The 15,912-nt window shown below is 39.4% G+C and overlaps 1 protein-coding gene across 2 annotated transcripts; it reads left to right on the top strand.

The window, feature by feature from the left end:
* Nucleotides 1–3,772: 3,772 nt before the first annotated feature.
* On the top strand, nt 3,773–15,264 carry dnajc14 (DnaJ (Hsp40) homolog, subfamily C, member 14). 2 transcript variants are annotated; one of them, XM_017704732.2, is made up of 8 exons: nt 3,773–3,909; nt 6,101–7,508; nt 10,766–10,864; nt 11,029–11,135; nt 11,453–11,572; nt 11,904–12,064; nt 12,194–12,296; nt 13,554–15,264. In XM_017704732.2, exons 2-8 carry the CDS (start codon nt 6,378–6,380, stop codon nt 13,855–13,857), a joined length of 2,025 nt encoding a protein of 674 aa, XP_017560221.1. In that variant the 5' UTR covers nt 3,773–3,909; nt 6,101–6,377; the 3' UTR covers nt 13,858–15,264. The 2 variants fall into 2 exon arrangements, with proteins under 2 accessions (XP_017560221.1, XP_017560220.1); XM_017704731.2 differs by having other exon boundaries at nt 3,773–4,032.
* Nucleotides 15,265–15,912: the final 648 nt, after the last annotated feature.

The following is a 15,912-nucleotide window of genomic DNA, read 5'->3' as shown; positions in this document are numbered from 1 at the left end:
TTGTTGACTCAAATACAGCATATATCCTACCTCAGAAATCGCTGTGCTCATGTATTCACAGATCACAGCATGTTAAATAATCTTTGCACCTTATTCCACAACCCTAATTCATGCTCAGAAATGAGCGTGGTCTGCATATTGCACTTTGTATCGCTTATTCTGTTCCATGTTGCACCATTTTGTTCCTTGGAGGAACGTAATTTCACTCCACTGTGTACTTGTAGATAGATTGAATGAAAATAAAAGCCTCTTGACTTGATTTCACAACTCCAAAGTAAACTCTGTGCAAAAGTCAGAGACCCCACCCTTGATTTATTTATTTTCCGGTCAAAATAGCCATTAAGCGCATTTTTCAAAATCAGGAAAAGGTGTTGATTGTATCACTCTTTACCTTTATTACAGCTTCCATTCTGTTCAGGAGACTCACTTTCATGTCATAGAAATCTGCAGACACAACTCTAAAGTTCAGTCTTAGAAGTTGGTTGATCATTTTCTGAACTAATCTAAACACATTCAGGGATGTTGAGGTCTGGACGCTGGGGGGTCAGTCCATTGTTCAGCTTCTTTGTTTGATGTGTCTGTCTCCTTTTCTCAGTGAGGCTTCTTGACAGCTACACATCCAGCTTGATGTTCTCCTCTCTCTCAGTGATGAAAGCTTCAAGTGCTGTTTATCTGATGGGGACCGTTTTGGTGTCTACTAAGTCTTCCAGGTGATTGTTAGCAGGCCCATTTTCTCTTCAGCATTTTTGAACATCTGTTTTGGTAACTCTTGTTTTTTCACTCTGTCTTTCTCACTCATTGTGCAAATGGATTATCTTATATCTAATCATCTCAGAAATATCTCCTGAAAATGAGATTATTTTTTGCTTTTGCACAGTATTGTACATGCTTTTAGGCCTGTTGATGAATGAAGCTTTTCTAGAGACACATGAGTTGATTTTATGACTTTCAATTACACACATTTTCTAAGCCGCTTCTCCCTCAGGGTTAGGGGGTGTGCTGGAGTCTATCCCAGCAGTCATCAGGAAAGTTGGCGGTCCATTGCAGGGCAGACAGACAGACATGTACAATCACTCACACACTCACGGGCAATGTAGCATGTCCAGTTGGCCTAACTGCATGTCTTTGGACTGTGGGAGGAAACCGGAGAACCTACAGGAAACCTATGCAGACACGGGGAGAACATAAAAACTCCATGGTCGCCCGGCCGGGGAATCGAACCCAGGTGAGGGTTCTCTTGCTGTGAGGCGACAGTGCTACCCACCACGCCACCGTGCCACTTTCAATTACATTTACTGCACAAAAAATAGTCATAATAATTATCAGTAAATACATCACCACCTTCTACAGCCAGCTTTCAAATATACACCAAGTGTTTTTGAAGCACTTAGTAGTACTTGCATCCCATATCCATAACATTTTTCTTGTTTCATTATTGTCACTGAGGTCAATTTATGATGTTTGTATCGTTTATGTACTAAAATGGTTGGTTTTTCAGAATGAACACAGAATGAGAATGAGTCTTCTATGCTGTAGACTGGGGTTCAATCCCCACCTGGGCAAACACCCTGCACTATACCAATAAGGGTCCTTGTGCAAGACTCCTAACACCGCCTTTGCCTACCTGTGTAATAATAATCAAATTGTAAGTCGCTTTGGATAAGAGCGTCTGCCAAATACCGTAAATGTAAAATCAGTCATAATTAATTTCTACATGACCATGTTCCACCCTCTCTTCAGTACTTAAAATTAGAAAGGCTATTTTTTTGACTGTGCCTTCAAGACAAATATATGTAAATGAGTTCTGTTAAAATCCATGCGCTCACCTCTGTGTCAAACTCACTGTTTCTATATATGTTGTTCTATCATCACAATAATACAACAGAGAAATACGGTTCAGACATTTCCTGAATCTGTAGAATCGCCCTTTCTATACCATCTTATTACAAATGTTTGTATAATTCTGTAATAAACTGTATATTATATACATACTATCCAAGTGTGACCAAGACTAACTTTTTGTAAGTGTAACATACTTGGCGAAATAAAGTGACTCTGACATATTATATCTTTTATTTTTAAAAAGAGAAGACAAATCTGTATTATATGGGCCATTTAAAGTACTATATCCTATACTCAGTTTGATCAAATGTAGCTGCCTTTTCTGGTTTGAAATTCTCTACTGCGATTCTTGATTAAAAGATGACAATTGTTATATGTTATAGTGTTATACTTTGTTCACATAAGTTGAGTGGCAGTTTGAAATGCCCTAATTTATTTGAATCAAATAATCGCATTTTGGTTCTGTTATTGCTATGACTCAAACCGGAAGAGTCAGAATCAGAGGAAACTGAATGCTTGGTCAATGACGTGGCTAACTTTCATTTAAACTAGGGCAATATGGCTTCACCACAACACATCCATATTGTTTGAAGGAGGATGATTCAGCTTCAATGGGAGGGGTTGAATGTTGTCACAAATACAAGAAGCAAGAAGGGCCTGGGTTCAATTCCCCAGCCGGGCACCCAGAGTCCTCTCTTTGTGGCATTTGCATGTTCTCCCTGTGTCTTTGTTGGTTTCGTCTGGGTGCCCTGGCATTTGTACACATCTGCCTATTCATTTACTCACAGTTATGAGGACTGCTTTTATAATGAAAGCCAACAGAGGGCAACCAATCAGAACAGAGCTCATTTACATATATTAGTTTTAAAAGTGATAAAAAGGGGTTAGAAAGTGGTCATGTAATGAAAAGTTACCAGTTTTTGGTACATATGTGCACTGAAATAATGAACAGAATTCCTTAGGAGAAAGTTTGATTATTGCTGCACAACAATATAATGATAAAATGAAGGTAGGAAATAAGATAAGGTTCAAACTCTATGTGGAGTTTGTATGCTCTCCCCGTGTCCGTGTGGGTTTCCTCCGGGGGCTCGGGTTTCCTCCCACAGTCCAAAGACATGCAGTCAGGCTAACTGGAGGTACTAAATTGCCTCTAGTTGTGAATGTTTTATCCCAGAAGGATAAAGCAGTTTAGATGATGATGATGATGATGATGATGATGATGAATGAATTAATGTTTTTTGCAGTTTAGTTCACTATTATAATAGTATGACACAGACCAGCTTGAAGTATGACCTGAAATAAGATTCCACTGCTTCTCTTCAACATTAAAGGACGTTGCACTGTTCATGCTGAACTATTCATGTAATAGTAAAACTTTCTGTTCTTGCATGGAAGATCTGAACACAATGTTTTACAGTAATTACAGTTTCAGTATCTCAGAATTTAAATCTTATGTATCAAATTTTAATTCTTGAGCTTATTATTGAGAAAATATTTGTATAATATATATAATATAAAAGAAACCTTTATTTTGTTATATGAACTTTCTGTTTGGTTACTGTAAATATGATAAAGCAAGGAAGATATATATGATATACTTAATATTCTAAAGTTTAAAAGTCCTTTAACAAAAAACTTTCTTTTATGTTTTTCTAAATGAAACTGAAGAATATATCAAAACCACAAAGCTCTGTGACAATAAAAAAAGTATAAAAAACAGTCAACGGACGTGTGAAATGTAAAACTTCAATGTGATTTGTCCCTTTGCCCTTTTTTCAATATTTCAATATTTCAATAAATCTACTTTTCAAAGCATTTCGCCCCAATCGTGTCTATAAACAGTTTATTCCTAATAAAAAACTGGGGTCCCGGTCTCAGCTTCAGCCACGCTGCAGCTCTGAGCGGAAGCTAAACCACAGTCTGCAGCTGCCCTCGGAAGTGAACAGTAAAAAGAGAAACAACAAGGACAGACACTGCCTAGCGAGCTATAATGTCCGTTTAAAACATCTACAGAGGAACAGCTCACGGCAGGTTTGCCTCGCTGGTGTTTCAGAGCTGTGCTAAAACGTAAGTTTGTTCATTTCCCCCTCCAATACGCCGCGAAGACTCGCTAGCACTCTCTGCACCAAGACTAGCCTGCTCGCTAGGCTAGCTGATAGCCGCAACCCGAGCCTTCTAAACATTTTTCCAGTAAGTGAACGTTTTCCTTTCGTACTTTGACCGTGAATGCACTATATGTAAACATCTATTCATGAACACGCGGCTTTCATCCTTACAAGCTGTCGGCAAGAAGCCAAACAGCAACGAGAAACGAGCTAAGAAATCACTAAGCAGTGGATGCTACGAGGCTGAAGTTGGCTTCCTGTTCGCCAGCTTCGATTTTTCCCGTTCCACCTTAAATGGTGCAGCAGTTACATTCCAGCTCCAGAATGTAACTGCTGCACCATTTAAGGCGGAACGGGAAAATTCCAGCAAGAAGCTTGGAAATAAGAAACTGCCACGCTTCGCCGGATGCTTCGCTTTGGCTCAGAGCGGTTCTAGATTTATTTTTAAAGAGAAAGAAACTGTAAACGTCTCGGTTTGAAATGTAAGTAGGACGTTTCATCTGTCTTTTGAGTCGTTGTTTTTCGCCATGCCTGTTCTGTAATTTTGTGGCGTCCACTTTCAACAGAACAGACAAAACTACGACAAGGAGCAACTTATTGAACTATGAAGAGGAATTGACGGCAGGTTAAAAAGCAGTCACTACAGTGGACGAAACCTGAAATGCAAGGCATTCTTTCTATAGTGACCTGCAGAATAAGTGCCTCATTGAAAAACAAAACCTCTTTTATGTTGTTTTCACCTTGCTTGGCCTCTTTACTGAAAAACTAAATATGCTGAATATATGTCAGAGTTGAATACAATCCACCGTGCACTACTTTAGACACATTTTCTTTACTGAAATGCAGCCATAACAGTAAAAACCAGTGAAATACTATGCACACGTGACATTACTTTTCTACAGCGGACATACAGAATTCCTCTCAAATGAAATGCAACCATAAAAGTGAAATGCGGTGCACAGATTGCATGGTGGAAAGCAATGTAGTCATACCTTTATTACATTTCAAGGCAGATGACATTCAATTCTGGTGAGAATTGAGCATTTCATTTTAAAATTCACATCCTCATGCATTGTTTACCATTTAGAAATCCAGCAAGGTGAAAACAGTAGTGTAGGTTTTGTTCTTTATTTTCACATGTATTCTGCAGGTCTCTGTTGAAAGATTGCTTTTCAATCTGGTATGAATTCCTCTCCATATTAAACGTGTTTTTTATTGAAAGTCTTAATACATGTGAATTGAGGTGTTCAATATGATAATATAAAATTACAATATGGTTTTCTGAGGATAGCATATGAATATCATCAGTACTTAAAAAAGCTGATTGACTACATGCTTCATTGCAAACTAAGCATAATTGGGCCTGTTTAACTGGATTTGGTGCAGTTTTCAAAACACTAAATAAATCATTGTAGATATAGGATTATTATTATTATTGTTGTGTTTTTATGTGGAACTACAGGCTCTATTTTGTTTATTCCAGCTTATTAAAGAAAAACTAAACATTATGATGCTTAGTGTGTATCATGAAAATGTCTTGAAGAATAGTGATGTAATATTTTTGCCATATAGCCCATCCCAACATGTGAACCAAATTGTGATGTAATGCAGGCTAAACTGAGTTGTCAGATGCATTACAGAGGCCACTCCGGCCTAAATGAAAATGGGCCCATTGCTGCATCTGTTGTGAAGATGTCTACTGTCTCTTACAGTCTTGCCACAATATTTTCTGTTTTTCATTTTAAAAAAAAAGTTCAGATGATGTATCTTGACGTTGGGAGGAGGTTTTAAAAACCTCTGAGTGCTTTAGGCTGGATAGCTGAGTGTGGTCTGCTTTATTTTTTTTCCCCTGTTAGCTGGCTAGTGCTGAAGGAAGCCAGATATCTTGGGTTACATCTGGAAAGCTGAATATTATGTATTTATTAATTACCTCCTGCATTAGTGTGTTTCTTTATGGCGTTTAGGATTCCCGGTAGTTGTATGATATATTTGCTCAATGCATGCTGGATATTGTAGTGAGAGGCATACATTAAATTAAATTAGTGTCACAAAAAAGTGATACAATGCTAGTTTTAGGTTAAAGTGGCCCTTTAGGCAGCTGATCTAAAGTCAGGTTGACTGAGCTGACAGTTTGTTTTTTTTCTTGTTCACAGGTTCCATGGCAAGAGTTTCAAAATATTTCTAGTAAAAGTGTCGTGCACTTGCCTGTCCCCATGCAGTGATGGTCAAGATAAATAACTGTCCATGGCATCATGCTTTTGTCTCACTTGTGCATGTGAAGAAGTGGTTGGCACCAATTGTGCTGCTGTGCTAACCTGAGCCTGACTCATTTGTTCTCTTGAAGACCAGTGGAGCCTGTTCTAAGTGATGACGGGCCCCTGAGCCTCCTCAGTTTAGGCAGACTTTGGGATTTCGAGAAGGACAGACATCATGGCTGGACACTGGGATCCAGTGGATATAAGCGCTGGGATTTCTGTGGGTGATGTCGCAATGAATGACCAAATATGTGAAGAGACTTGCTATGGATCTCTTTCTTCCCATTCTGTTTTTAGTCAGTCACAGACAAGGGAAAGCGGTGATCCAGCATCCGAGGAGGTGCTGGACAATCTACAGCAAGAAGACTCTGGTTACATGGAAGCAGTGGAGGATAAGGAGAAAGCGGAAGAAAGTGGGTATACAAGAACAAATGGCAGGATGGATCAGCTGGAGGAAGACGAGAATAGCGTGTTTAATGAAACTGATGAGAAAGGATGCAGAAATGGAGAAAAGTTCAACAATGAGTCTGGATCTCGGAATTCTGCATCAGCGAAGAAAGGGAAGTCCAAGAAAAGTGGATCAGGTTCAGGGCCAGCTGAGCAGTGTTCGTCATGGACATCCCCATCATCCGTTTCCTATAAATCTTGTCTGTCCTCCTCTGGAGCGAGCAGGCACAAGCAGGTCCGTCGACGGAACCACCACCATCACAACCAGGGCCGCTTACGAAGGCAGACTGGTGCCCAGTTGATGGCAGCATTCCGTGAGTTCTTAGCGGAGTCTGTCAGCCCGTGGACTATTTCCTGTATCCACATGGTAGTGGACCTCATTGTGTCTTTGACCCACCGCTGTGGGATCGCCGTAGAATCAGGAGCAGTTGCACTTTATGACTTTGGCTCACTCGTGTTCTTCAAGGTCACGGATATCTCCGGAATGAAGCAGGATCTAAGACGAATTGCAGACTGGACCTGGTGCATGGGTGCAGCTCTTGTAGTTTGGGTTAGTAAGGCCACAAGCATGGCCCAACGAGGCATTGTGTCCAGTTTTGGTCTCCTGAGTGTAGCAGTGTGCTTGGGTGCCCGATTGATGAAAAGTGTTTTGGAAAGGCTGGGTGGAGAAAGAGGAAGGCGATGGTGGCTTGCTCTTCAGAACTGCTGGGTGTGGAAGAAAGGAGCCATGATTATTGGAAGGGTTAGAGGATGGTTCTGTAAGCGCAGCTCCTCAGATGAATCATCAAATCCAGAATCTCCCTACAGAGATAAGTGTCAGCCTGGACAAGAGCTTGAGAGACTGCTGGCACTGGCGCAGGTAGTTAACCTCATGTTTTTACCCAATTGTAGGGAGATATATCGCATGCACTTTTATATCATGATATTGACATGATTTTTACCAATAGTTTTGTTAGATGATGAGCATTCTAAATACAATATAATACAATATTTTATATATATATATATATATATATATATATACTCACACACACACAGTATCTCACAAAAGTGAGTACACATTTCTGCAAATATTATATCTTTTTGTGGGACAACACTATACAAATGAAACTTGCATATAACTTAGTCAGTGTACAGCTTGTGTAGCAGTATAGTTTTACTGTCCTCTGAAAATAACTCAACATGCAGTCATTATTGTCTTAATAGCTGGCAACACAAGTGATACATCTCACAGTGAACATGTCCAAATTGTGCCCAATTGTGTTGTTGTCCCTCCATGGTGTCAAGTGAGTCGGAAGAGGTTCCAGGTGTGAATGAGGAGCAGGGCGTTTTGGGTACAATTTGCTCATACTAGCCACTGGATATTCATCATGGCACCTCATGGCAAAGAACTCTCTGCGGATGTGAGAAATAGAATTGTTGCTCTCCACAAAGGCGGCCTAGGCTATAAGAAGATTGCTAACACCCTGAAACTGAGCTGAAACTGAGCTATAGCACAGTGGCCAAGGTCATACAGAGGTTTTCCAGGACCGGTTCCTCTTCAGCATCATATCCAGAGGTTGGCTTCAAAAAATAGATGCACGAGTGCTGGCAGCATTTCCACAGAGGTTGAAGAAGTGGGAGGTCAGCCTGTCAGTGCTCAGTCCATACACCACGCAATGCATCAACTCAGTCTGCGTGGCCGTCGTCCCAGAAGGAAGCCTCTTCTGAAGCTGACGCGCATGAAGGCCCGCAAACAGTTTACTGAAGACAAGCTGTCCAAGAACATGGATTACTGGAACCATGTCCTGTGGTCTCACAAGACCAAGATAAACTTTGGCTCAGATGGTGTCCAGCATGTGTGGTGGCACCCTGGTGAGGAGTAACAAGACAACTGTCTCTTGCCTACAGTCAAGCATGGTGGTGGTAGTATTATGGACTGGAGCTGCGTGAGTGCTGCCGGCACTGGGGAGCTGCAGTGTCTTAAGGTGTCTTAACATCCACCAGCTCTGTGATGTCATCATGGAGGAGTGGAAGAAGATTCCAGTAGCAACTTGGGCTCTGGTGAATTCCATGAAGAGGACAGTAAATCTATACTGCTATACAAGCTGTACACTGACTACTTTAAGTTGTATCTACGTTTCATTTCTGCAGTGTTGTCCCATGAAAAGATGTAATAAAATATTTGCAGAAATGTGAGGGGTGTACTCACTTTTGTGAGATACAGTATATATAATTTACACGTTTATACTCATAATCATGTTCTTAGTGTCCTTGTTCTAAGCATCTGTTTTTATATTTGGTTTTCAGGTTTTTTTAATTGTATTTTGAAGCATTAGGACCTGATGGTTAACTCTGTCATTTATTGACTGTTTTGAAAGGGCAAAATCCATAAAAGTAAAGAAATAGTTTGTGTCCTGGAAGCTTCTTTCCCTTTTGTTTCCTGTCTGGTTAACGTTTACAATGCTATGTGAAATTCCCTTTGCTGCTGTTTTGAGAGAAAAACCGAACAAAAGCTCTTGAATAGCGAACCCAGTACTTAGCACTCGACATGCATTGTTTCATTACCTTTATTAGTTCTACCTTAAATATTATAAGAATATGGTGAAAATCTTATCACACACTTCTTGATTCTCAATAATACGGCATGATATTGATAAGTTTGATAGGTTACAATGAACAAAAAGCGCCACTTGTGCTACATTAAAAAATTTGTCAAAAACTATAAGTAGAATGTTTTTTATTCAACATTTCACACACTGCGCTGCAATTAAGCAAGAATAACTATGGTACTCTCTTTGTAATTAAATGCTCAGTTGGGCCTTTGTTCCTTAAAAGGCACATGTCCTGAGGTCCCATTATAACATTTGTGTGGGTTTATGTACCTAATTCATTTCTGTATGACAGTTTTCTAACTTCTCTTTATCCCTTGGAATTAAACAGGCTTTTATATGCAAAAAAGCTTTGTTCTGATTGGCTGCCTCATTCAAAAAGCAGTCTGGATTGAAGCACTCGTAACTACACTTTGAGTGGATAGAGTTGATCTGCAGTCAGTTGAATAGGTTTTGTAAATGCATTTGGTTTCTGTAACATTACGGAAATTGACTTTTTCTGCTTAGTTTCCATATATGGACTGGGGAGTGAACGGCATATTTTGAAACCTGTAACAGTCTTTAAACATTACATCAAACTCTTTTATTTGAAGAAAGTGTGGAAATTTCAGTTTTCCATGATGTCGGCCCTTTGAGTGCTGCCATATCCACGATACGCTCAGAGAAGCTTAATGTGATGTAATTATGATGTAATATATAGTAATATTGCCCATGACTGTCTGGATGCACAACATGGACAAAATACTAGTATTGCAATTAAATTGCTACATATTGTGAGCATTAAAAATACATTGGTGTTACACAGTTAAAGATTGTCTTTCATTAGTTTGATGAAAATAATTTCCTTTTTCTGGAATATCCAAAAATTTTGATTCATCACAACACCCACAGAAACTCAGCTGGAAGTGTGACTGGTCAGGGTGCTCAAAGAAAACAACACTGTGATTAGATAGTTTTACATATTGCAGGTCTCTAAGATTTCTAACAGTAACTAACAAATAACATTTAGCCACAATCTGTGTGCATGTCTTCGTGTGAGGTATTGGAGCATGATTTTTCACATCTGTAGAATGATGGTGTTAATTCAGATTGCTGTTAACAAATTAGATGGGCAGTGAGTTGTGTTATTGTCTTGCACCCTCACTATTTATAACTTCAGTGTGTTTACGTGGGTCATTTTGCTGTTTTAGCAGTGAGTACTATCAGCATTTTGCAGTGTTGCAAGTAGGTCTGTGGTTAGAGGGAATGTTCTCTGTATCTGTAAAAGATGAACAAGCCAGGGTGTGTTATTGGTAGGAAGTACTGAGAGTGGTAGCGAGTGATTACCTCATGTTCAAATTGTTCTGGATTTCATTCTGACTCAAAAATGAATCATGATATTTTCTGCTCAGTCATGAAATGAATACACTACACTTTTAACCTACACTGTTGTGGTATCTGCATTTGGTTATCATGTTAGATATGCTTAAAAGGAAGTGAAGTATCTTATTTTCCTTTAGGAAATTAAAGCCTTCGTCTTTTGCAGGTCCCTGAAGATGAGCTGGACCCCTTTAACGTCCTGGGTGTGAACACCCATGCCACAGAGTCTGAACTTAAGCGAGCCTATAGGCAGCTGGCTGTACAGGTAAACTTCACCTTCATCTGCAAATTTACTACACTTTAAATGTACTTGGATTCTTGCTGCCTTTTAAAATTAATAAGGAAGTACTTGGCACTTGAACACTCAAAGTGATAACTCAAACTCAAAGTAAAAATGAAGCGTGAGGCATGTGTATTTTTGGCTTTAAGGTCCATCCAGACAAGAACAAGCACCCACGTGCTGGCGAGGCTTTCAAAGTCCTTAGAGCAGCATGGGACATCGTCAGTAACCCAGAGACAAGACGGGAGTATGAACTGTGAGTACACATCTGAAAATGACTGTTAGATTTGTACTAGAGCTGTGAGGCTATTGTCCTAGTCATGGCATGTTTCCGTGAAACTGTGTTGAGTTGTAATCTCATTTAACTTGCTTGTGTGAGTTTTTACATCATAAGACTTTTATCTTAAAACATGGACTAAAGTACATTGCGTATCTTGAAACAGTAGTAACAGTCATCTTAGTACCTGATGTTGACCTTTCTTTGGTCCATTTTTGTACAAATATTTACATTTTCAAATATCAAGAATCAAACGACAAAATATCAAGTCTCTTTATTCCTGTTCACTCAATCAGGAAGCGAATGGCAGCAACAGAGCTATCCAGATCAATGAATGAGTTCCTGACGAAGCTGCAGGATGACCTGAAAGAAGCCATGAACACCATGATGTGCACCAAATGTGAAGGCAAGCACAAGTACGTATGCAAAGCCATATTGTGCCATTATTAAATTAGGGTCATATCAACAAGGGACACTAACTTGCTAGTGTTTTGGGTGCATCTACCCTGTTCCTACACTCATTGGCTGTTTTATTATGTCTGTAAGGTTCCCTGACTGTGGTACACATACTCACAGGGCCACTCTTAGCTGAATGTTTTTGCTGGACGAATCCCAACCTAGCAGGGACAGTGATTATAGAAATTAGTGCTAACTTAACACACATTTCTTTCATAGTTAGCCCTTTTTAAAACTGTTTTTATAAGAATTCTTATTTAGTCCATTCCTCTTTTCCCCTCTGTGCTGCAGGCGCTTTGAGATGGACCGGGAGCCCCATGAAGCCCGGTTCTGTGCTGAGTGCAATAAACGACACAGTGCTGAGGAGGGAGACCTGTGGGCAGAGTCCAGCATGCTGGGCCTGCGGATCACATACTTTGCCTTTATGGATGGCAAAGTCTATGACATAACTGGTATTTTATATTACTCGTGACTGATAGCTGTTTTATGGTTCTACTGCTTATATAAACCTCTTTAGTACGTTGTATGTTGAAATGAATTGCTTTCCAGTGAAGTGTACTGATCTTTTATTTTTAATACAGAGTGGGCAGGTTGCCAGCGGATAGGAATCTCTCCTGACACACATCGTGTGCCCTACCACATCTCTTTTGGTTCCAAAAGTAACAGTGGCACAAACCGCCATAGGTAACAACCCTTTGTTTTTCTTTGGTGAACCACAGTCTAACCTAGTTGACATCTTATGAGAGGTGGAAAAAGTACAGAAAAACTATACTTAAGTGAAAATCCTGTATCAAAATTTCTTAAATGGGGAAGCAACTAAAAATATACTTGCATGAAGAGAAAAAAACAAGCGTCTTCATTAAAGGGGAATTCCACCAATTAAAAAAATCTTCATAATATAGTGATTGAGATGTAGTGGTTTGGTCTAAATTGGTTCATTGATTAAAGAGTGTCGGAAAATGTGCATGAATGTGCTCTAGACGGTTCTGTATAGGGTTATAAACTGTTCTATATTGCACTCATAAAGGTTCTTTTATTGTTCCAAGCTTGACACTGTAACAATGGAAGAGCTCTTTTGGGTGCTCTATAGAAGAGCTTTCAAAAAGGTTCTATATAGAACCATCTACAACACATTCTCCATCAAGCTGAAGAGCCCGTTTATGGTGCACAGACCCTTTAATCGTGCAAAGGGTTATTTGAGTGTTTATAGTTCCACTTCCTTTACTATAGACCTTTTTTGAAACATCTTTTTTTTCCTTTTTTTTTTTTTTAAGAGCGTAGAGACTCAGATTTCTTTACACTGGTGGTGATAGGAACCAAGGGTCACCATGACTACAACACAATTATAGCCATTTTATTTACCATCTAAATCCACTAGTGAACTTTCACATTTGAGTTTTATATGGAATGTTGATAATGGTACAATAGTGGTAAAACTAAAATAATATTCTTAATGTACTTTTATACCTTACAACGCTATGCATATATCTCTCTGCCTTGCATGTATTAGAAAAAAAAGTCTGACTGGTCCCCATCAACACTTCTGTGAACAATTTCTGACTCTGCCAATTTCTCTAGAACAGCATTTCACACCAAACCACTCTGAATGGTGTCACCATCAATTAGACTTTAACATCTTCATGATTGAATTATGCAGAAATTTGGGTCAGCCAGTCAGTCAGAATTGAGAGAGTACTTCATATATTCAACTTCAACTATACTCAGTACATCTCCTCAAAAATAATGCTTAAAAAAAATCTATTGTTTTCCACCCCGGTGTCTAATAACAGTAATTGTAATTCCACTGTGTACATGAATTGCAGGACATGGTGTGTGTGTGTGTGTGTATAAAATAATGTACATATAAAATGATATCACAACACACCAGCTGTACACTTTCAGCTGAGACCTTTTGTGTATAATGTATTTTCTCTCTCTCAGATCCCCTTCAGACCATCCGCCAGGTGCAGGCTCACCTGCAGACCTACAGGACTTCTTCAACCGTATCTTCCAGGGGGGTTCTCCCGCTGATGCTTCCTCCAACGGTGGGTTCTTCTCCTCAGGAACGCCTCCCCATCATCCCTCAGGGGCTGGCGCAGGGACTGGTGGACTGTTTTCAGGTCCCCCTCCCCAGCCAGGTTTCTTTAACCCTGGGGCACAACGAGGAGAAGCTAGTGAATGTTGGACTGAAGGAGGAAAACACCCACGCCGGCGGAAGAAGGCACGCAAGCCTTTCCAGCGCTGAGCGATGCCATAGCATGCTCCGACAACCTTGCAGGAGGAAGACGGACTGCAGCAGAGCGCTGCCACGACCTGGCCTGACGGACTTGTGCTGGGGCACAAGGACAAAATGGGTTGGGTTGACCTCAGAAGAATGTTTCAGTGTTGGTGTGTCGAATCTTTTCAATGCCAACAGGAACTAGCTGAAAACTGTGCTTTGTTTGAGAAGGCTGGCGAAAGAAAAGATCTACAATTGTAGCCTTTTTGTCGGATAATTTTCAAGCCCTTTCTTTTTCTATTTGTGTTTGGAAATGCACAGCTTGACCATGCCACTCGTTCAATCGTTTAATGTGTTAAATGATTCGCAGAAGGTAAATTTCCATGGCCTTTCGTATGTTTTTGCCATGCACAGTTAGAAGATGGCATGGTTTTTCATGATGAAGTTTGCATATTTTTATTTTTTTTGCCATTCTTTGTAAAATTTTTTGCATCAGTGTTTATGATTCTTCTGTCGACCATGAATACACCTCAGGGATGACTATGGTGCGGTCACAGTTGGTCTGCAGAGAACAGAGAGAAGAAGCTGATGATCTGAAGGGCAGTTCAGAATTCGAAATATACATGGAATTTGCACAGAGTACAGTAATGATAGTCCCCACCCTCCTGAAGATGGTCAGGAGGAACGCTACTCTGTCATTACTCTGCCCAAACTCACACCAGTTCACTTCTGTTTACACTTGAATGACTTTTGAATTACTTTATTGTTCTTTTTGTTTGTTTTTTTAGAGTTTTGGTCATGCTTTGCGAAACAGATGTTAGACACACAACTATCGCCAGTCCTCTTGTTTCTGCTAACTGCTTTGTTGGCTGAACTGAATGAGCTGCTCACTGAAATTTAGTTGGAATGATAGAAAAATTGAAAATAAGCACTTTTTGCAGTTTGTTTCTTGCTAAGCAGCAAGCGATTTATAATGAACACAGATTCTAAAATACATGTCAGAACCTGTTTGGTTTTTATTCTTTTTGATTTACTGTATTTGAATTACTGTATTTGAATTAAATCTGTTCAAATCTATTGTAAACCATATTTAGGCAAAAAGCAAACAGCCTGCTTTCTGAAAAGTGTTTTTTTTTTTTTTTTTGCACAATGATCTTGATAAGACGGTAATCTAAGAACAATGTTTAATGGGCTTGGTCTTGATACAGCGATGGTCTTAATACTGTCCAGATTGATATTCAAGATCTTTGCCACTTTCTATTTATTCCACAATACCTTCCTATGTTTATTTTCCACCTTGTTGCTTCAGCACTCTTAAAAAGATGGTTCTTTGAGTTCTTTAGTAAAGAAAATGGTTCTATAAAGAACCATGAACACTCAGAGAACTTTGCATGATTAAAACCCTTTCAACCCTTTTGAAAAGGGTTCCATAAAGCACCCATATGGGTTCTTCTATTGTTACGATGTCAAGCTTGTAAGGATAGAAGAACCTTTTTTGAAAAAGGTTCTATATAGAACCATCTCCAGCTCATTCTCCATCAATCTAAGGAACACCTTCATGATGGAAAGAACCATTTAAGCATGCAGAGGGTTCTTTTGAGTGTTCTTTATAGAACCACTTTCTTTTCTAAGGAACCCTTAAAGAAGCATCTTTTTAAGAGTACTATAGAATGTGAGAGCTGCGTTCGCCAGATCAGCCATCAGTTTCTTAAGCAGGATGATGTCAGTGCTGAAGGGATAAAGCAGGCATGCAAAAAATAGCCTAAACACACTAACAATGATAGAAATTCCCAGAGTATGAGTGTGTTTTCAGTGTAAAGTGGGGATAAATGTGCAATTTATTTCGATTGTTTTTCTTTTTGTTTTAATGTTTGTCAACCATTTGTATAAAGAATGGCTCGGTTATATGAACAGAATTTTGTCACATCTTAAATTTATTAAATTGAACTTTATATTTGCTTGAGGACTCTTAACTATAAGGACGTTTTCCCCTCCCCATCTCAGTATTTAGAAATCAGTTTGACGGTTTGATTCCACTGGGTCACTTTCACTAAATTTGCTTAAAAGTAATTGGATGCATGG

This window comes from Pygocentrus nattereri, chromosome 21 (assembly GCF_015220715.1).
Source record: "Pygocentrus nattereri isolate fPygNat1 chromosome 21, fPygNat1.pri, whole genome shotgun sequence".
Lineage (NCBI taxonomy): Eukaryota > Metazoa > Chordata > Actinopteri > Characiformes > Serrasalmidae > Pygocentrus > Pygocentrus nattereri.
This window is presented reverse-complemented; position numbering and strand designations above follow the sequence as displayed.